Raw genomic sequence first — 22,916 nt, 5'->3', positions numbered from 1 at the left:
CAAGCTTCCATGTGGAGATGTTTGCAGTGTGTCACTGCTTGGCTTTGCAGAGGAGCTCTTGATCTTAATTAAATTGAAACAATGAGAACAAGGCTGGGGTGGGATCTCCTCTCTCAAATCACTTTCTGGTTTTTTAGATTCTTGGGACACAAACACTTGTCTGTGTGTTTGCATACATACCACTTCCACGGAATCATTGTCCATCCCCCAACCCAGCTTGTCCCATTCTTCATGACATGATTGCTAAACCCCCCATATCTRGAAAAAGTATTTACCTTTACAGGGAGGAAGGAGATGCCTGGGGATTTTGGTGAAATAAAAGCATAACTGCACCTGATGGTAGCAGGTGCTTTTGAGGTGCAATAGAATTGGTATGAGAAGCCTTCTGCTGTTCGTTATGCAGTCTGTTACTCACTGGGAAAGAAAATAGATTATAAAGGTATCCTTTAATATGTCTAGTTTATTACTATCTGCTGCCTACCTCATTTTTGGGATTGTGGGTGACTGATAAGATCTGCAGACAGTCCTCTCTGGCCACCCTTCTTTATGGCTTGTGTTTGAGAAAGGCCCTGGACAGCATAAAGCTGTAACAAACTCTAGGTAGAGTGTGAGTGCAGAAGAAGATGAAGAAGGGTGATGAGTCTGAATACTAGAAGAGAAGAGAAAACTTGGTCCATGACAATAACCAAAGAACTGTCCTCTCTAGATTGCACCCCCATGCAAGCAAGGCCAAGGGAATCCCCACTGAAGCTCGAGATCCCAATGAAATTGAGTTGGCTGAACCCAAGCTTGGCTTGCATGGGGAGGAGAAAGGGCTGAGAATATTAACATCACAGAGCATTGTGGCCATGTTCCACACCATTTCCCCACTGATTTGTGTAGTTCACCAGAATAGACACAATAGGGAGTGCAGCTTTTCACACCCAGTCAGACCAGAGTGTCTATAGCCTGTTGACACTGGAATAATTGCATCCATTAACCAAGGCTGACTGTGACTCACAGCCTCCARTGCTTGCTGGTCCCACGGATTTTATAGACAGAATAATTTTCATTTCCTCTGAATAYTGATAGGAGGGTTGCAGGGGCCTAAGAGCTTACTCTGTTAGGTGACTGATTAAGGAACTGCATTCGGAGATCCTTCCCTCTGTGCTTCAAGAAGCGTTCTGTCCACGTGCTGGGTTTTGTCCTTTGCTGTAGATTTCCCTCTGACCTTTCTCTTAAGCAAAGTGCAACTTTTCCAGTGCTGTAGGTTTGAGATAATCTCACACCTCAATGCTCCTGTCTCTCCTTATTCACCATGACATGATTTTTAATGTCACTGCATGCAGTGTTAATGGCAAAGTTGTGAATGGCCAGCTGCTTCTCCCTGCAAGAGCAGGTCAGCTTTACARGTTCATTTCTTTATTCCCCTGAAGTGTGTTGCTAACATTTCCCCACCATATTTTCACCTTCACTTTGATTGTYTTAAGCCTTTGAGCCTTCTTGCACTGTATGATTTTTTTTTTATCATGTACTATCTGTCAATGTGTACTATTAAGTCACATTGAAATAATGTTATTAATGAACAGTCGACTCTATCTGTATGGTTTTTTATTTTCTTTCTTTTTTTTTTTTTGAATCTGAGAATTTAAAGTAAGTATGGCCAGTCTTACAATGAATATTTGAGGAAAAGAAAGAAATATCACAAAGGGTAAAAGATATTTGAGATCTATCTGCAACATGAGAGAGCAAAAATGGAAGTGGAAAGTGACATTGAAGAGAAGCCGTATCTCAGTGCTAATCTTTTATTTTGTGTTTTCCCAATGCCATTGCATAAATTGTGAATTTAGTTTTCCCTTCATCCTCCATATATTTATGTGGTGTTGTCAAGACCCACCATGTCAGTGAGACTAAAATATTCCTRTGCTTTGCTGCAGTGATAAGTTATGATGCAAAACAAACATAATTCTTAGCGGGGTACAAAAATGAGACTGCATCCTTCATATGTGGTTGTTTGCTCCTTACTAAACAGGAATATGAGTATRTTTCTTTAGGATTTTACATTTAGTGTGTAATGTCCAGTGTAAATACTACACAACAGAGTCTGGGAGCGGGACAAAAAGTGAAGTATATAAAATTCTACTAAATTTTTGTGATTTTCTTTATGGTTTGTAAGCAATTCAGAAATTGTGTTTGCATAAATTCAGGGTCAAGAACCATATATTTGATTAAGTCCTTCTGTCAGGGTTTTTTTTCCCCCCAATCATTTATCCCTTGCTGCCTGCTTACATAAAGATTGAGGAAAAAAGTATTTGGATTAAAGAGAGAACCMTTTGGGGTAGAAAACAACTCATCCACTTCTTTGTGTTGGTATAACCTTGGGTTTTTTTTCTGAAGTGGGCATACAAATTGTTAAAGGGATCATTTAGGCATTTTTTCAGCGCTACTAAAATGGTTCAATTCCCTAACAGTGCCCAAGGATATTTTCATGTATTCTAGAGGTAGAAATGCATACATGGTAAAGGCTGGAGTTTAGCTCAAGGCATGTTAGGAGCTAAAGGAAATATGACACATTGGTCCATGTGTGTTGATAATTTTCCAGTAATTTTACCAGTTCTGTCAGTGGAATTTCAATTATGAAAAAGATTAAAAGGATAATTACTTTTCTTTCTTTCTGTCCTTTTTTTTCTTAATTAAGGATAAAGAAAGCCATCAGAAATACATTAAAAACTTTTTTTTTTTGCTATTTATTGTTACTGTATGGGGCATAAAATGAAATTTATGGGTAATAATGGCTTATATAAATAACCTTTTTTCCTGTCTGTTGTTGTTTACCACATTGACACAGAACTGTTTATCCCTTGAGCCCTCTGTGCAGCAGGGCCCTTAGGCAGGGTGCTTGGAGAATTGGGATTTGTCACAAATTCTTTCTGTGTGGCTCTTTCCCTGGACTTTGCTCTTCCCTGCAGCAGCAAGGAAGGACACGGATGGTGAGATCCTGCTTTAGCAGGCAGARGAGGAAAAATGCATTCCCCAATAATCATTTACTGTATTTTTTTCCCCAAAAAGTGATGTTTCAACATTTTAGCGCAATTGCCACCCATTCTTTTGAAATCCATGGAGAAACTGCCCTTTTTCACAAAGGCACTGCTGCTGCAGATACAGGAATTCTTAGCTTTTGGCTGGTTTCAAGGAGGATTGCCATGGGCRTGGGCATGAGAACAAATCCAGATATAATCCAGTATGAATCCAAACCTGYTGAGCTGTTGTTCTAAAACATAACTTGTTGTTTTGATACAGAGGTTACCCCATTTCTAATTACTTTGAACCACACACCCTTCATTACTTGAAGTGTATGGAAAACACAGCATTTCTCTGATTTGGCAATACMTTTTACTCTTTTTCTCATTATGGCTTTGCAATAAAAACATCCTTTACCTTTCTRTATACCTAAAGATTTCTCACTGCATTCATTCTTTCTTACTGCAGCAATCTAATGCTCTTTTTTTCTTGATCTTTTGCACTGCCTTKCTTAAAGAACTCCCCAGAAGGCTCTGACAGAAAATGGACATATTTAAATGTGCCTGAAACAGATGGTGATACTGTGAGTTCTCCTGAATCCTCTGGTCTAGCTTACTTTTAAGGTTTCTCTCTCCTTTCTCCCTTTTTGTTGTGGGCTGTACCTGTGTGTCTTGCAARGTTTCTATGTGTCAGAATTTAGATGGTTATATATGTTTTATGAGCATCTTGTTCAATGACTCAAAAGGAAAYGTGCACCAGATTTCTTGAATGCTTTTGGTTCTGGTAGTGTGCTTATTTCTCTAGTTTTCTTTAAAAAATATCCAGYTCTTTCCTAATTGTAAACTTTTGGGAGAGGGAATTCTCATAGCAGTACTCTGCATTTATTTAGTGTGAAGGAAAAGGGATTGAGGTTCGTGTATTATGTTTGTAGTGGAAAATTTCGTGGTATTATTGCTAAAATGTTTTGACTTTTCAGAATTCGCAGAAATTGGGTGGAGGTTGAATTTTGCTTCTTCTTTTAGAATTATTAATGAGAGACAGGCACCACTTGAAATAAAATATGGTTTTATACCATGTTCWTTAGGGGAAGCATCCTTACAAGTTTTCCTAAGGGCTCTGTCAGCAGTGAGACTTAGTAAAAATTAAGTGAGCAGCCGAGCCACAGAAGTGATTTTTTTCTTTTTTTCCTGCTTAGAACTTGCATGAGCTTACAATTTATGTAGCTTGTCTGCTCCTCAGTTCATACATTAATTAAAAAGTGGTAAGTTAGATTTAGTCATGTTTATAAATATGTTTGAGATGGAAAAAACATCAGTCTTGACATTTAAACTACTATTAACTTCAGTTCTTATTCCCTTTACATCAAATCGTGGTATTGCTCTTCTATGATATATCTGTTTCCATAGCAAGGTCTAACAAGTGAGACAATACTGCAAGAAAAAAAAAAAGAAAAAAAAGAAAAAAAAAGAAAAAAAMAAAAAAAAAAGGAAGCAGATTTTGGAGAAGAGTAATGAGTTTCAGCCTCTAAGGTATTTTTCTGCTCCCCTCCAGACGAGCATTAACAGCATGATGAGTGTGTACAGTGAAACTGGTGACTATGGCAACGTGAAGGTCAGCGGTGAAATCCTCCTCAACATCAGCTACGTCTACAAAACAGGGGCCCTCAACATCCTGGTGAGGAGCTGCAGAAACCTGGCCATTGCAGACGAGAGGAAGCACAGGACTGATCCGTAAGCACAGAGAAAAAAAATGTCCCTAAGCTCTGACAGGGGTGTCCCCACCACGCCACACCCTGACTGGAACCAGGGCTTTGATATGGGAATTCACAAATGCTGCTCCAAGCAGCATTTTGGTGATGGTTGGGTTTGGATTCCCTGTGGGAATGGCATTTTCTGTGTGCATCTTAGGGCAACATGTGATTGTTCTGGGGAACAAAAAGATTATTTAAATAATCAACCTGTTTGAGAGCCAAAGGGGGGAAAAAATGAAGGAATAGGGAGGCAGCAGTGAATTTCTTGTACTYCTTTAATCAAGGCTAAAGAATATGAGAGGACTGATGTCCTTTGGAGGCAGGGATTAATGGAAATYACGTTTTTCATGCTCCCATAGATTCACTTTGCAAGTACCATGATTTCATTATAGTTTTCAGTGCAATACGTAAATTCTCTCATCAGAAAGTAACAATGAGTGTCTCTAATCATAAATTATGAACTTTTCAATTCTCTTGTACTTTTAGTGTATATTTTGTCATACATAGTCAGTAATCATATGTTGCAAAAGAGAAATTGCTATGAAATCTTGCTGCAATTCTGAGGATAAATAAATTAATTTAGCTCTGTTATTTGTTATTCTGATCTTATCTAGCACTGCTATGTTTGCAGGTAAAGGTCATGCTTTTCCATGTTTTGCATATTCTCTGCAAGATTTTTACACTGTTTATACTGCAAAAATTAATTTCTCCATAAGTGTTGCTGATGCAGCAATGTCCATTCTTTGTTCAAGCTGGTCATTTTCCATTCCTTGCTAATATTTTTCTCTTTGCTCTGCAGATATGTCAAAGCCTACCTTCTGCCTGACAAGTCCCGCCAAAGTAAGCGCAAGACCAAAATTAAAAGTAACAGCACCAACCCAGAATTTAATGAGACTCTGAAGGTGAGAACAGTCCCTCTCTCATGCTGTGATGAATGTTTCTCTTGTGCTCACAGGTATTTTCTATATGTGCTCCAGCACAGGGATTAGAATTTGGGAGAGATGCCTCAAAAGGGAAGGTGTTTAAGCAAAAGCATCTACCAAACCCATGAGTTGCAATTTCTGGCTTTCAGCATTAAGGAAGTGGTTTTGTTTGGTTCTCCCCTTACAGTTAAAAATTCTATTAATTGCCATAGATTTCTTTCAAAACTGTTGATGTTTCCATCCAGTTTGAGCTTAGAGTTGTTAAAAGCACCTTAGASGTTTTATACACCTGATGCTGAAGTAAAGTTAGATTAAAACTTCCCATCTAAYGGATTTTTGAAGAGAAAGCAACATTTTTCATTAAGATTTGAATCCTTCTTGAAGCTTTAACTTATTTCTAAAGCAGAACTAACTTTGATAAGAAAATGCCAACAACTGCTTCACCATTTGTCKTCTCAAAAAGCTGTGGTGAATTAAATTTTCTGTTGCAATGGACTTGATGCGCTTGAGGACACAGCACCCAGACTCTTCTTCCTCGCCCTTTACCCACCCTTAYGACAGAGGCTGAACTCTTTTGAGCTCCTCTCTGCTGCTGATTCACCTCCCTGGCTCTGTGGTGCAGGGGGGAATGGTGGAGTTTTTGCTGCCCCTTTATTGCCTGGCATCTTGACCTCAATGTTCCTGGTGATTCCCTTYCCAGTCAATTGAAGGGAGTTATCTAGCAGGCTGTCATGAGGCCAGAAACATTTTTTAGTTTCTCCTGATTTTTTGTTTTTTTTCAATTTCAGGGTTTTTTTTTTTGTTTTTTTAATAAGTTTCCTATAATAGAGGCAAATAGATGTTCCCTTGCCAGTGTACTTGGCTTAGCCTGGCTACAAAACCATTTTGCAGGCGCACACACTCAGTCTGGCCAGACTGCTTGCCAAGGGAGAGTCTTTTTATAGCCCCATTTTTAAATGGTATAGAGTAAAGTTAAGGCTTGCCTGAACTGGGAAAAAAATAAGACTTTTATTATCAAGTAATATAGCACTAAACTTTTTTGGTAGGAATTCCTCAAAACTACGGATTGTAACAAAAGGGGCTTACTTGAACAGTGGGTGGGTAAGGAAGAGTTGTTCATCTCAACTGCAAATCCTGTTTAAAAAAAAGAAAAGTAATTAAATGTGTTCTGTATCTTCCTTCTTTGTCTTTTACTCCATTGCTGCTGACTATGATGTTTCTCACAGTGGAATAGTTGGGATCTAGGAGTAAGCATTGTAGATATATCTGTACATAATTAGCCAACTGTTTCAGCTTTTGGAGAGTATTTGTCCACATCCAGATATTGTTCCTGCTGCAAAAATAAGACATCTGGGTCTCTTCAGCTAATGCTAGGAGAGGGGAGAATGCCAGGGAAATAATGGACTTTTTGCTAAAAGTAGAGTCTGCAGAGCTAGAATTCCAGATGTTTATAATTTTCTGTATTTGCTAGACTACAATGCTAGTTTTTTAATAGCTTTGGTATATTAATAGCTATAGATGAGTTTTTTWAGAGATTTTAAACCCAACAATGGTTACTGATAGGTTCATTGTATGCTTTGTAGATGCTGTTGTGTGTGTTTTCAGAACAATTTTTGTAAGGTTCAAAGCCAAAACTGGAAATGAGAGGATGCTTTCTGGAAAGCAGTGTTCAGCAGATTCTCTTTAGGGCTGAAAGAACCAGTGGGGTTTCTTCTATTTATCAGCCTTGATGCTGATCTACTTCTTTTACATAAACTTACAAGGAATTAATAGGATGATAATTTTAAAAGTAATAATTTACCTTATAGTCATAAATACCCTGAAAATAATACAGGAGAGGAAAAAGCCACAATAGTAATAATAACATAAATTATCATTGGATGCATACAGYAAAGAAAAATCTCACATCAACATTGAGCTTCCTGGCTAGATCACTCTTGTTTGCAAGGAAAACAAATCTCTCTTTCATGCTCCATTTGTTAGCTGCTGTGGGCTTTGTGAAACTGAGCTAGAGCTGTGAAAGGCTTAGTGGAAAATATTATTTCTGCTTAATCTGAGAGTTTCTTTTTCTCCCTTTCTGTTGGTAGTATGTCATCAGTCAGTCCCAGCTGGAAACCAGGACCCTGCAGCTTTCTGTCTGGCACTATGACAGGTTTGGACGTAACAGCTTCCTTGGGGAAGTGGAAATTCCATTCGACTCCTGGAACTTTGAAAATCAGGGCGATGAGTGGTTTGTGCTCCAGCCCAAGGTAAGGGCTTTCCAGGACTCAACTTCCTTCTTAATTCAGTAAAAGCTTACTTGTTTTAAAATCTTCATGAAAATTTCACTACTGATTGGCTACTTAAAAACAATAACAAAAACAGCTTTTAAATAAACCATAAGTTCCTCCTGTAGTAAACTCCARTAGAAAAATTACCTAGTAAATACATTAATTTTTCCAAATAACACATGAAACAAAGAMCTCTCCTACCATTTCCCCTACCCAATCCTTAAAAGGTTATTAAAGAAACAAGCTTTTTTTTTCAGTTCGTGTTTTATACCTTTCAGATGTGACAAAATCACTTCTTAATTTCTTGTCTACCTTAACTAGAAAGATACAAGATAAGGCTTCTCAGTCACCAAATTAATTTCAGACCAAATTAATTGGTCTGTGAAACTGGGGGTGCAGTGTTCTTAGTGAAGGATGGGGTGACTTCTGTGCCCAGGGCACCCCTGCTTTGGGAAAGGTGTTTATTTTTGGAAGAGATTCAAAGAGCRTTGTAAATAGAGGATTAAAGGCTTCTGCCTTGCTTGCTCCTGCAGCAGCCATAATCCCCAGGGCTTTAAATTGCCATTTAAGAAAGTATATTTTTCTAGTTGTGAAAAAATTAAGGAATGCASCAAATGTGGTCGAGACTAGATGTGACTTGTTTTTTCTGTGTTCACTAAATTTAAGGACACTGTATTATATTTGGGATTTCAGGAGAGCATGTTTGTTTTTTGCCTTTCTATCTGGTGGGAGATGGATTTGATTGCTGTATAATTAATTTCTAGGAAATTTCTTTTCAWCCTAACAGGGGGAAAATAACTAAAGAATTCATTAATCTCTTCTGTTCAGGAAAATAAGTAATGAGGCTCTAAGCATTTCAGCCAGTCCAGCTGGAAGGTGTTTTCTGATTATTTCCAAACCCATTAAAAGGATTTTTAAAGCACAGAAACATGTACCAAAATCATATAACARAATCACAGAATGGTTTGGGTTGGAAGGGGACCTTAAAGATCATTGAGTCCCCAACCATCTGGATAGTCCCACCTCCATCTCTCCAAGTTAGATCTCTCCATGTTACATCCAATGTTTTTAAAATGTAGTTTCCAATTCCTTACAATGTGAGTCAAGTTCAGCACACTGCCAGTTGAACTGTTAAAAAAATATCATTATTATTTTAACAAGGATAGTCTGAAGAGTACCAATTGCATTCTTCCGGGTAAGATTAAAAAATTTTTAAAAGGGAAAGATGTAGAAATAYAGAAGTAGTAGCTGTGTAGAAAAGGACACTGGGAATAACTGTTTGTAAGAAAGTTTTCTGTTTCAAAACTGCACTCTGCTCTCCCTCACCTTCTTTCCCCACACATCTATTACAAAGAGTGACTCAGGACTGACTCCTCTAAAATACATGAAACTAATTAGATTTTAAATCCCAACTGGTTGAAATAAGGGCTGACTATCAGCTTAAATCAGCTACAGATTATACACTCAGAAATAAGTTTAAGGGTTTTTTTTTTGCTGTTAGTTCATTTACTCATGCTGGATAACTCTCTCCTCCGTGTGTTCACTGAACAGTGTCTAATGCCACATGGGTTTATTTTTCTGACAGCTTGCATTCCCCAGCTCAGAAAGTTTTCTAAAATGTGATTGCCTTCAATTTGTAATATCTAATTATCTGGAAGTGGGCTGGTACATCTTGGCGTATTTAACAAGTGTTTCAAATGCTGTATTGATCTACTGATATATTTCAGTAGAATTAAATTCAAAAGGAGAAGGTGATTGACTAACCTTGGCTGGATTTCTGTTTTGTTTGTTTGTTTGTATGTTTGTTTTCTCCTCAGGTGGAGGTTGTGACAGATTTTGGGCTTCAGTACAAAGGAGAACTGACGGTGGTTTTACGTTATATTCCCCCAGACAGAAACCTAATGCTTCCTCTGGGGCAGTTTCAAGGTAAAACAAAAATTGATGGCAGCGTGTGATAACATCCCCCTGAGTACCAAAAACCCTCACCTAGGCTGAAGTAATGGTACTGGTAAAGGTTGAAATAATTCTTAAATATGATTGTTCAGAGAATCACATAATGTTAAAGGGTTGGAATGGACCTTAAAGATCATCCAGTCCCAACTCTTCCTGCCACTAGATCAGRTTGCTCAAGGTCTTATCYAACCTCACTTTGGCAGTTGTGTTTATCTGTGGAAATTCTGAACCATGAGTGTGTTTCTTTTGCTCCATCCTTTTCTCCTACATTGAACTTMAGGAGAGAGAAAGGAAAAGGAATATGCAGTCAAAGGTTGATGCATGGCTCTGCTTACTTAATGTCTGGATTTTTTTTTTTAATTAACATGCTCAAGGGCAGCAACAGAAGAATAAATTGTCTGCATTGTAGACTGTGAGTTCTTTGTTCAGCTAGTTACAGTGTTTAGCTGATCAAGTAATAGATTTCACTTAGTTCTTCATGCTTAATTCACCATAAGCTGCCTCCTCATTTTCACCCTTTTTTCCGCACTGCTTGTCCTCTGCTCAGTCTTGCTGTATTATTGCTGCAATTTAGTCCTGTAAAAAGTTATTTGAATTCTTTATGGTGAGCCATTACTTTCATCAGCAGTGAACAGGGAAAAAGAGTTGTTATCCCTTTGCATTGTAGCAGCATGAGGAACAGAAATCCTTTGAAATGAGAGCAATCACTGGGCAGCACCTGAGAGTACATGAATATACCAAATGCAGGTGTATCACTGTCTGAGAGACAGCATTGCTTGAAAGAATTTGCATTTGTTAGATTAGATTTATTTCTTTCCCTTTCTTTTTTTTTTTTTTTATGACAGATGATATTCCTTCTGCTAGCAGTAAGGTTTTCTCAAGGTTTGCTCTCTTAAAAGCTAATTGTTATCAGCTCAGTCCAGACACGCTGTCTGCGTTTTCTTAAATTAGTRAATTTTAACATCATTGCTGATTTTTTTTTTTCCTTGATGTTTTCACCCTGAATCAGCATGTACAATCTCTGCTGATAAAAGCTGCTTAGAACTTGCTGCAGCAGCTGTATGCCCCTGTGCTGCTGTTTGGAAGCAGCARCGTGTCAGGGACAACAGCCCTGTCATGGTCTCTGAGGAGCAGTGCAGCCTCACATACAGGATAAATGTGGTTTATTTCTGGACTTTATGCTTTTGGACAGAGGTTTCATAGCTTCCTTTGTGGTCCAGAGCTGCCTTAACATCAGCACTGGAAGTGGATGCTGAAAAGAGGCAGGATTTACTGGCCATGCAATGCTTTGTGTTCAGCACAGAAATCCACAAATACTTATATTGGGATAGGACTTCACATAGGGCACATTGTGTCCTTGGTCAAGTTCTTTATCAAATATGGAGTTACTTTTCTGCCCCTGCCTTAATAAGGAATGCTTTAATCCCATTGCAATAAATTACTTTTTAAAATCGAGCTAAGATAATTTACATTTCCAAAACAGTCTTACAAGTGTATAAATAATTTCTGATTGTGGTGTTGCAACTCTGTTCTATGCATAGGAAAGAAGAGCTTCMAAAAAGGAAAAAAAGGAGATGCTCACCTGCCATCTGGAGGCATTTTAGAAGTCCTCATCAAAGAAGCAAAGAATTTAACAGCAGTGAAATCAGGAGGCACATCTGACACTTTTGTGAAAGGGTTAGTGGGTTTTTTTTTCCCTCTCTCTTTTTTTAATGACCACGCTGGATCTAATTTAAGATCTGTGTCACTTACATGCCTATAAAGCATGTGGGTACACAAAAAAATTGCACAGCATGACAATATATGTGTGTTTTGTGTTGGCCACTCAAAATTCAAGCTATACAGAATGCTTGTGTTTGAACAAAATTAACATAGTCCTGCACGTCTCATCATAATGGATTTCTCATTACATATTATAAATGTTACATTTAGCGAGAAATAGATATCTTAAAACATTTTTCTTGGCCAGTTTTTGCTATGAATGATAGTTTTCAGACTTGCTGATTTCTAGATATGTTCAAATTTATAGTAATGGCTTGATTGATGTTACAAATTGGGACCACAGGAAACACCCTGTCTTTAATTCCCTGGTAGAAGTCAGAATTTATCTTGATCTTCTGCTGTGCTTAAAACTATCACTCAGCTCATATATTTCAAGCAGAAAAAGTAATTTTGATTTCTTTCTGGATTATCTCTTCTGCTTTGAGAGGAACACTGGACAAGATGACTGCAGAAGTCCCTTGTAGCCAGTATTTTTATGATTCTGTCTGTATTTAGCCTCACTGAAATAAAAATTTTGTGGTTGAGACTTGGGACAAGGAGACTAATTTCAATTTCTGCCTATGGTAAATGACAATGTAACTAAAAGACCAAATGGAGCACAAATGCAAAATAAACACTTCAGGCATGTGCTTAACTTAACAGCAGTGGGAAGGTGGGATCCCGATCCCATTTGAGCCTCTACATGATTTTAATTCATTGTGAATATTATGTGRATATATATTAATTTTCCTTTTCTTTATCTCCCAGATACCTGCTCCCAGATGACAGCAAAGCCACAAAACACAAAACTCCCATTGTAAAAAAGAGCGTGAACCCCCAGTGGAATCACACCTTTGCTTTCAGTGGCTTGAATTCAAGGGATATAAGGAATTCCTGCCTGGAACTGACTGTGTGGGACAAGGAGTCGCTTTCCAGTAATATTTTTTTGGGAGGGGTCCGTTTGAGCACTGGAAATGGTAAGGTCCCTCCTGAATTATGTTGCTTGTCTTATTCTGCTTTCCTCTTTCCTTACTCCACGTGATTCACGTGCAGGAAGAACAGAAATGTTTTTGAAAATATATGAGAATGAAAATAATATGAAAATTTATGAGAAGTAGAATTTGAAAATGGAGAACAGGCAACATATAGATTATCTGTAGATGATTTAGTTCTTCCTCCACTGAGTGAGGCACACAAATTGTGTGCTYATTGGTACTTCTGCACAATCCAAAAGATCTGTGAATACCTTGGGAAGCATTCTTTGGCGTCCCAGTGAGAAGGAATTGACTGCTTCTGTCCAGCAGCAGCCTTTCTGCTGATGATGACCTGGAAGAGGTGTGAATATGCTCCTCCTGTGTTGGGAAAAAGTTATTTGTGGTGCAGAGTGGGGGCTGTTCATGAACCTCTGCCCCTGTGCTACAGAGGAGTTTAATGAYAAAGAGGTGCTTCCTGAATGGAAGTGTAAAATGCTTGTCATTTCTCTTGGACACTGTTGTAGTAAAKGAGCAGTAATGTTATCTAACTGCTTCCTAAGATGGCAACTCCTTCATGTTTTTACAATTCCTTCCTGTTTTTACAATTGTCAGGTGTGAGCAATGGCAAGGAGGTGGACTGGATGGACTCACACGGGGAGGAGCAGCACCTCTGGCAGAAGATGATTGACAGTCCGGGAGCTGCGGTGGAAGGGGTGTTAATGCTCAGATCCAGCATGGGAAAACGCAGACTCTGAAAGAGGAAAACACAGACTCTGAAATATTTTAACTGCTGGGGGATGCCACAGGAACTCCTGGCTTCAGTGGTGTCCAGGCTCTTGTCACTTTGTCCATTTGAACTTGAGAAGGGTTGTACTCTTTGCCTTGGATGTTAAGGCTCTGAGTGAGATTTTAATGCATTTTGCACTTTCATGCACTTGTTTTTTACCCAGGCTTCTTGTGTGAATTGTCTCTCCTGAGGCCACTGAGAACTGGACCTTGTACAGAKATCAGAGTGTCTTTCTCTGTCCCTTCTGGAGGCTGGTGTGTAGCTGATGAACATTCTGCTCAGAGTGAGCCATTCTCTGGTTGGTCATTTAGTGAGTAATGCCAGGTTTATCAATCTCCTTCTGGCTCAGAGAWGGCTGAGAAGGCAGCAGTGGCACGRYACAAGCAGACTCAGAGTSAGTCAGTCTGTGCTTGGGTGTTTGTAAGTTAAGAAGCCATAATGTTGTGAATGAGAACAAACAGCATTTCTTTATTCTGTTTGCTCGTCAGGCTGTGAGTGGAGAAGCACGACAAGCTCAGGACCAGGCACCCAGCCAAGCAAGGCCAACACTTGGTTCAATGTCATCAAAAAGCCTCCAGTGAAAATAAATCATAACAAATCCTCAAACAGTTTCCAGAACTACGTGATGCTGTTGTGTTTTTCATTCAGTTGACAGCTCCAGCCAAGACCTTCTGAGGTCAGTGAACAGAGGGAATGTGTTCACGTGCCAGTCCCCATCTGATGTGTCACTGAGATAGACACAGACCAGGTTTGGACAGAGTTAGCTGAGACTTGATTCAACAGATTGTGTAGAGCAGAACAGGATTAAAACACATGCCAAAATTGTTTACAAGTTTACAATTGTTTAAATTTACAGCATAACTGTAAAATTTTACTGAATGGGCTGGGGTCCCATTCAGGCCTGTGTACATTAATTATTAAACTGAGTAGGTCTTTTCTCCTGAACATCCCTCTGTGAGTTACCAGTGGATTTAATGATGACTAGGTCTTGGCCAATTCAATCATTAACTTATTAACTGTGACAATTGTTCAACAGTAGCTTTGTGATTCCTCAAGGTATTAAGACAAAAGAAGATCAGGAAACTGAGTRAACAGCATTTCTTCTGAATTTTCCACAATTAGAACACAGCTTTCTATTTGCACTGGTAAATTATTCTATAGCCATTCCTGCATTTTCATTATTTCTCCCCAAAGTTTATTGTAAGAAACCTAGATTGAACAAAATAATATGAACTGATAGGTAAGCAACTACAGCTGGAGATTTTGACATCTGCAGCTGTCCTAGTGTACAATTAAGTACATGGATTTTAGAGCTGAATCCAAAACCTTAAAATGTCATGTAAATACTTTTATTTTTAATATATTTTATGCTGTTTTTTGTTGGAGTGGCTGGAAACTGCAGGGAAGTTTACAACCAGTCTTCTAAAATCCTAACATTATTGGATTAAAATAAGTATTTATTTGTGTTAAGAACAGAAGTTTTAATAAAATTATTTGTTTCATTATGCATAAATTATTTCAAAATTCAGAGGTTTAAAAGTCATTGCAGGTACTGCTTGCCCAGTTGGAGACTCACCATTTTCAGAAACAATCAAGTCATCTTTGAAAATGAAAATTCTCCTACAGAATCTCAGATTGGGAGCCAAAAGTCAATGGTTACTCAAGAAAACTGACTTAATTTTCCATCTTTATCTTTTCTTCATTTTCTTCTGAAGTTCAGCTCAAATTGGGTTGTGAGAGAAGYCTGGTTTTAGCTGACTTTTAATTTTTCCAACCTAAGCGATTCTGTCATTCTACAATTCTGTGCCGCAGATGCTGTGAGCTGATAAATTAGAGCACAAATATCAAGCACATAATACTTTATGACCTTGTTCTTACCACAATAATCTGTCTTTAAGTATTAGATTTTTTTTTATCTGTATCTTCCATAGTGAAACCAAACCTAACCTTTGGCACCTAAACTACCTCTCTTTGAACAAAATTGTTTTGAGCTGTCTTGGTTGTTTGCACGACAAACTTGAATTTATTTTGGGAATAATAACATTACATTGACATGTAGGCACAAACTTGACTTTTTTTTTTATTTTGCTAGAAGTTGTTTCAWACAGATAAAACTAGTTGAATCTAAAGAAAATGGTTCTTAAAGGTAGAATTCCAGTTYGAGCTGTAGAGGAACATTGATCTGTTGAATGGTTTGCTTTTGATTCATTTTGATGGTGAAAATGGCAAAAATGATCACACGAAAACTCCTCCAAGTCAGACCTTGGAATGGGCATTTTTTCATTTGCCAAACTGAAAAAAAAAAAAAAAACCAAATTAATTTGCTTTTGCATGGAGCCACAAGAGTTTGCCTGATTTTTGAATGGTACTTCCTAACCTTCTAAGCATGAATATTTTAGCTAAATCACATCTTGCTTTGGAACAAAAAAATATTCGCATTTTACTGCTTCAACTTCTGCCCATTTTGGTCCTAAGGCAGAATTTGTGATGAATGGTCTCATCTGGGAAGTGTCACCCAGCGCATACAYGAGCTTTAAGTTCTGCCTTTTCCTCCCAAAGGGCCAAAATGTTGCTCTGAGCCCACACCTGAAATTCCAGGGCTATGAACAGGCTGCAGCTTGGTACAGGAAAGGAACAGTTTTACCTGGGAAGTTATTCTGGCCAAGGTGGTGATCTTTGTCATTGGTGGGGTTTGGAGTAGAAGAGTGAAATCACCTCCTGGGTTGGCAGGGACATTTCTGCAGCATGGTGTCAACAGAAGAGGTGTCACAGCCACCAGAGCCTCGGAGAGATGATGAGCATCAGATAAACACTGGAGCAATTTGGAAAGTTTTGCTGTTCTGTGATGTTATCAGCTCATCCGTAGGAATCATCTGATTTATGGAAAATGTCACATTTAATTATGTCTCTCATCTCTTTGTTCTCTTYTTCTGTAAAGATGGTTTATGGTTTGGAAAAAGCACAAGATGATTAACTGCAGATGTGATTTCTTGTTTCCCGGATATTTGAATTAATTGCCCATAATTGTGCGTCATCATGTACTGTGTGTTACCAAGCTGAACAAAAAGACAGAAAGCCAGGAATTAGACCAAAGCCTTCCTTTTCTATCTGTGTTTATGGTATTGAAGGTGTATGAATGGTTTATTCAAAACTATTTTTTAAGAGGAAATAGACACAATTTTAACATTGATTCATAAACTCCTGGCCTGACTATATAAACACAGCAAAGCTGATGTTTCTGAAATCTTTTTCTGCACAGACCTGAACAATTGAAGCTTCATCAGTGGAGGAGAAATCTGTTTTCAAAAATGTGTTCCAAAAAACATTTTATTCTGATACATATTTTTTTCTAGCAAGGCTGGTGAGTAAATTTTGAAGGTTCAACCCATTAAAGAAGAACAAAAGTGCAACTTTTGCTGTAAAAGGTGAAGTGGGGCCAGTAAATACATTGACAGTGCCAGTATCTATCAAAAAGAGCTGATTACAARCCCTGCCATCAGATTTTGCCATCCAGCTCTTCTCTGGTGATTTTATCAGCTGTGTGGGGACTTTAGGCTTCTAAACCTGCTTGCATGCTGAGATACCACAAGCAGAGTGAAACAGGTTTGAAATGACCTCCCCATCTCCTCTCCCACATTACATTTGAGTGAGGAGAGAGGAAAGCTGCACGACTGAGGGCTGCTGTTGCCATCTTCCTGTGCTAATCCAAGTGCTCCAGCCTTCCTTGGATACCTTTCAGACTCCAGGCTTTCATCTTTCATTCCCAGCTGGAATGRTTTAAGAGACAAATCACTGGAATGGTGAGCATGTTTTGATCATGGTGCATTAGACTGGAAACTTTTTCTTAGGTGCCTCTTCCAATACAGATTATGGTGAGCTAGTATGAATGAAGCATTTTTATTTCTTAGTTTTTGATTTTTCTCTTCCTGACTGGTTACGCCCTGCTAAATGCAATTATTCTAAGTTGTACTCTGCAAATATGAACTCAACTCTAACAGCAGAGCAGCCTTTGAGCATCCACTGTTCCTAACTGACAAGGAGAAGTGACAGGAGGGTATTTATTTATCCTTATCTCCTTATTGATAAGAAGTAACAGAAGTAACAAGTATTGCATTTAGTCTGGCATAATTTTGACTTCTTGGTGGGTCTSCACATTGCCCAGCTTCAGACAGGTAAAGTTTGCAGTTTGCTCTAGCACCAACGAAGAGAAAGGCTGCCTGGATCTGTGACACCTTTGGAAAAGAGACGAGAGCCCCGTTTCCACAGATGTCTGGTTTGTGGGCTCACACAAGATACCAGGAGTTGTACCTGAATCTTTGCAAGGGTCTCTCTCCCCTTCACCCCTCCCTTGGGTTCAGCAGCCCTGACCAGAAGGTTCTCCCTGAACACTGATCYCCAATATCTGGAAGGAGGCAGCATGCAGGAGTGAAGGGAGAGCCCCACTCACTTTCTTCTGTATGAGGTTAAGGCTGAAATTTGCCTTTGCTAACACACAGTATTGGTTTTCAGCACTTTATCACAATGACAGAAACAAGCTGGCCCATGCACTTTATAAACCTTTTTTTTTTTAAATATTATTTTTTACTCCCAGAAATGTTAACACTAGAGAAATGGTGGTGAATTCCAGAAAAGGATGCAGACTTTTATCTGCAGTGATGCCCTTTACCAYAGCTCAGCAGGAGATGCTGAGAAGCATGCTAGCAGAACCTTAGCACTGTGTCCCATGAATTTCCTACCTGCTGATTTCATGTTTGCAAGTGCTGTTTAATAAGTGGTAATAATACAGTGTTACTTATACTGTGTATATCAACACTGGAAACTGAAATCTAGCTTGCTTTTTAGGTGTTTTTTTAGGTTGCTTTTGAAATTCACCCTTGCTGCATCTTGACCTTTTATTTAGATTATTTCTTTCAACTATTCTTCTTCGTGGCAGTAATATATATATGGCTGTGTGCTACTGTTCATGACAGCTCTGTGTATATTTTTGAGGATAGTTCTGATTGCTGAGGTTTGCCTAAAGCCAAGCATAGWAATTTGTTGCAGCAATTAGAGAATGTCACATGTCCCTCTTGCTGCCTTTGTTCTGCTTGAAATCTGTTGCTAGCARTTTGTTTAATTATTCTGCTGGACATGAACATAGCAGTAAATGGCATTGCAGTTAAGTTCTGCCCAAATTTAGATAAAGCAACGTTTTCTGCTGAGAACATTTTTGTACTGTGCATTGTACATCGTTTTGTGGACAAAGGTGACTGGTAAGACATTTGCAGCTGTTGTCAAGATTTCTGTTACATCTTTTAAATTAAAATACTGAAACATTGTTGTGTCTTTTTGTCTCTCCTAAAATGAATTACAGCAAACTGTATCTCCCAGGAATATCCCATATTATCTCAGGTAAAGACATCATTTACATGTGATGACTAATGCAAGAGGCCTGTCATGTCTGCAGAGATGGGACTCAACTCATGGTGTTTCTGTCTCTCCTTTTTTTCTCTTAAARTCTTTAAAACACTTAAAAGTCTAGAAATTAGGCTATTTTTGATTTCATAAGCATTAAATATGATTTTGTTTTAATATGCAATTCTAAGGAAAAGGGAAGTAAAGCGTTCTCTTCCTCCTTGCTATAAAATTATTTTACGTGTACATTAACCCTGCCTGTTCACCAGGTCCTCCCTTCCATCTCTGAATCTCCTGCCTGGYTCAAGGTCCTGCCCACCTGAATCCAGGTATGTTCAAAATGCTTATTGTCTGTAATTGCTGGTCCTGATTTCTTCTAAGGAAAATCAGCACGCATTTGATCACTCAGTTCATACTTTCAGGTGAGTCATATTCACCCCAACTTACGTCAGAGCCCAGGAGTCTCTTGCATGTTGTCATGGTTCTCCAGTTCCCTGGGCTTTTGCATCTTGCTGTGCCTCCCCCAGTATCAGAGAAAGGAGCCAAACCATGCTCCTGGGCTCTGGGCTTGTGCTGCCTGTGCTCACTTTGGAGCAGTTTGAAATCTTGGCTCAGCTCCTGTGCCCAGGTGAAGGGGAGACCAGTTCAGAATGGTGCAGTGGTCTCTTGGTGTGGTTTGGGCACAGGCTCTTTTGCCCTCACACCACTCTTGTCCAGCTGGTCCCYGTGCTGCTTCTGGCCTTTATGGGCAGGTCAGACACCCAAAAACTGGAAGGCAGCTGCAGGTWGGGAAGAGCCCTCCTGCCATTTCTCTGTACTTTTGCTTGGGACTGTACTTAAAGACTTGCTTAAGGGTCTGGAAGACACCTCTGTAAGTCCTGTACAGCTGAACTGCAGTCTCTCCTTCCATCCTCTTTGAGGTCATAGAGGGCTGATTCTCCTTGTAAATTTGAAATATGGCCCATCCTAATTACTGACATTCAGGTCTTGGTTCCTCTCTGGCCGTGGGGGTGGCAATGGAAGATGTGTTGGTAACTAGATATGCACTATCCCATTCTGCATGGACACTGGCATTCCCATCTGTTCCCTGTGTGTCTCACAGAGATGCAGCAGCTGGATCACTGCTGGAAGGAGTCCAGAGAAATTCGTGTGCTCTCCTCAGCTGCCCATGTCCTCTCCTCAGCTGCCCGTGTCCTCACAGGCTCCTCTGGCCCAGCYTTGCTGCTCTCTGCCTTCCCTGTAGATGGTTTCCCACTCTTCCCTTCACCAAGCTGCTTCACCTTCCAGCCACAAATGGGGAGAAATGGGCAGAAGCAGCTCCATGTCCCAGAGGAGCCGTGCCACCTCCTTGAGATGTGAAGCACCCACTCCCTTTTCCCTTCCCATGGATGTACAGCAGGAACAGAGACTGGTGAGTGGCTGGAAGCAATCAAGCGCTGAGATGGCACAGCCTGAGCTCCATTATTCCCTCACCTCAATTTAAAAAGTGGGTTGTGATCATGGGAGTATTTAAATATACTCCAGGTTACTCTTTAGCCTCTGCATTTTCATTAATTATGTGATGCAGTCTGACTCATGCTCTTATGTAAGTACTGARCTGTAATGAAGCCCCATGTTGTCGTCGTTTAGTGCAGAGATGTAAAAGATCATTGCTGTTTTCATTAAAACACAACATTTTCAATCCCAGAGGGCTTTGAACTTCAACAGAGATGTGCAACCTCAAATTTTGCCTCTCCTTTGCAGCTGTAGAGGAGGTGTGTAACAACAGGGGTTTTTCTCATCTAATTACGTGGATTATTGGGTAGAATCTGGGGAAAATCAGGCCATTTACTAAATTGTTTTTTGCTGAGAAATTGCTGCCTCCCACACTTTATCTTAATAGTTTTGTTTGTAAAAGTTGCTGCATGTCAGGAATAATAATTATTTTCTGATCTGAAATAATTGAAATCTTCTGGTTTGTACTCAGAACCTCGAGCCCATGCCTGTGTCCACACACTGGGATGTGTCAGTTCTCCTGAAATGAACAGCCTGAAGGGGGAATGGAAAGGACAAGACTTATGGCAGGTCTAATACTTGYTTTAAATCAGATTTGCATTTTGACAGCAGCAGTAAGATTAGAGCTATGGCAAGAAGAGCTGCAGAGAGTTCTCTGCACAAGAGAGACTCCAGCCAGTGTAACTTTGAGGGGAGAGAACTCTGTTAAACCTTAAAAAAAAAAAAAGTGCACTGGTGCAGATACTGAACCTTGTTTATGCAGTGTTATTTTTCTGGGACCAAAAGCGTACAGGATGAATTACCAGAATATATTTGCATATACAAATGCTGGGCTAAAGCCAGAATTACTAAATCCCTTGTTCAAACACCCCTTTCCCAAAAGGCCATTCTACCAAATCCCTGCATCCCATCCATGCAGGCTGACTTGACTCCAAAACAGAGCTGGCACATGGTATTTTTCACTGTTCCCCACAAAAATGTACAACAGAAAAAGCCAGAAACCTTGTATTACCAATCAAGAACAGCTTTTCTKAATCAGAGAATTTTAATAGATGTTCAGTGCAGAATATAACTAGTAATCCAATCACTCATGCACTCTCCTCCACTTAATTCAATTTCCTGTAACAGCCTGGTGATTGCAATAATTTTCCTGATTGTAGCGATTGTAAAGCCCTGCTCCTGTTCACCCAGTCATGAAAGATGACTGATGCAATGACTCTGCACCTAAATCAAAATGGAGCAGCAGCAGATTGGAATTGCAGCAATACAAGAGAAAAAACAGACCCATTTGAGATTTTAAATTTTTTAAATCATTGGAAATCAGTTGCTTTTTCAGTGAGTAAAGAGAGGGGAAAAAAACCCTAAATCTGTCCACCTGTGATTCATGCTGTGAGCATGTGCATGCTGAAGGTCCTGAGCCAGAGGACTGGGGCCACAGCAGTCTGTGCATGGATGTGTCCTGTGGCTGTCTCTGTTCCAGTATCACAGATTTACAGAAGGKTTTGGGTTGGAAAGGACCTTTAGATCACGTTGTTCCAACCTCCCTGCTGTTTAGGGAATCTCCCACTAGACTTGCTGCTGCAAGCTCCATCCAACTTGGCCTTGAACACCTCCAGATTCCAGTGCCTCACCACCCTAAAGAATTTCTTCCCAATATCTAATCCAAACCTGGCCCCCTTCATCTTAAGGCCTTTTCTATCATTGCCTGCCCTTCCAAAAAGTCCCTCTCCAGCTCTCTTGCAGCCCCTTTATGCTGCTCTAGGGTCTCTCAGCCTGTCTCCACAGGAGAGATGCTCCAGCCCCTGCACCACCTTAGTGGCTCTTWCCAACAGGTCCACGTCCTTGGTGTGCCTGGCCCTAATTTCTTTAACCAATGACAGGTGTTAGGCAGCAGAGGGAAGGCAGCTTGGAGTCCCCTATGTTCACCACCCACTTGCAGGACCAATCTTATAAAAAGAGGGTTTTTTTCACTTTTTTTTTTTGGTCATTTCAGAGAGTGTGAGAAATGAAGTTCTGGTAAGTAAGGATTGCTTTAAAGATGCTGGTAAAACTGTCCTGCTGACACCAGTGGTGTACAATTACCTACCTTATAGTCAAAATCAAATAAACATTTGGTTGAAAAAAAGACTGTGCTCTTGAGGGGCAAGAATGAGCAGCACAGACAGTGGATGCTGCTTTTCAGACGTCAAATTATGCATCATATCCTCTAAACGGGTATCCAAAGCTGTAACTCAGTTTTCCTTCCTCTGATACTTTTTTGCCTCATGCATCATGTGTATTCTTTGCAGTGGATTGTCAAGACTGCGGGCTGTAACAAAACAAATGAATTTCTTTTCCTGTTTCAATTGCCTCCTAATATTTTATTAAACAGAGAACTTTATTATTATGGAAGTGATGACTTGAAAACAAGTATTTTCACAGTGACAAACCCTTGGTGAAATTTCTCTGGAGTAACATTTCCTTGCTATTGAATCAACAGCCTAGTGTGTCCTCAAGGTGAAGTGGGGGAAAATATCTGCTATTTCAAGACTGTTGGACATTAAAAGCCAGAAGCAGAAGCATAGCAGGTAAGAGCATATGCTTCTATTAAGCACTGCAGTGCAAGGTCTT

General features: G+C 39.5%; 1 protein-coding gene across 2 annotated transcripts in view; it reads left to right on the top strand.

Moving 5' to 3' along the window:
- SYTL5 (synaptotagmin like 5) overlaps positions 1-15,480 on the top strand; it is a 45,725-nt gene extending 30,245 nt beyond the window's left edge. The window contains exons 13-20 of one of the 2 annotated variants that reach the window (XM_057380348.1): positions 3,518-3,583; positions 4,552-4,730; positions 5,550-5,652; positions 7,761-7,922; positions 9,761-9,869; positions 11,438-11,573; positions 12,426-12,634; positions 13,244-15,480. In XM_057380348.1, the coding sequence (XP_057236331.1) occupies positions 3,518-3,583; positions 4,552-4,730; positions 5,550-5,652; positions 7,761-7,922; positions 9,761-9,869; positions 11,438-11,573; positions 12,426-12,634; positions 13,244-13,386 (1,107 nt within the window). In that variant the 3' untranslated portion in view covers positions 13,387-15,480. The remainder of the gene's footprint in view (positions 1-3,517; positions 3,584-4,551; positions 4,731-5,549; positions 5,653-7,760; positions 7,923-9,760; positions 9,870-11,437; positions 11,574-12,425; positions 12,635-13,243) is intronic. The other variant, XM_057380347.1, reaches the window with a different exon arrangement.
- The last annotated feature ends 7,436 nt before the right edge of the window (positions 15,481-22,916 follow it).

Source organism: Malurus melanocephalus, unplaced genomic scaffold, assembly GCF_030028575.1.
Source record: "Malurus melanocephalus ecotype Western Australia unplaced genomic scaffold, MMel_1.1 scaffold_448, whole genome shotgun sequence".
Taxonomy (NCBI): Eukaryota; Metazoa; Chordata; class Aves; order Passeriformes; family Maluridae; genus Malurus; species Malurus melanocephalus.
The sequence above is the reverse complement of the archived record's forward strand: the minus strand, read 5'-3'. Positions and strand labels throughout refer to the sequence as shown.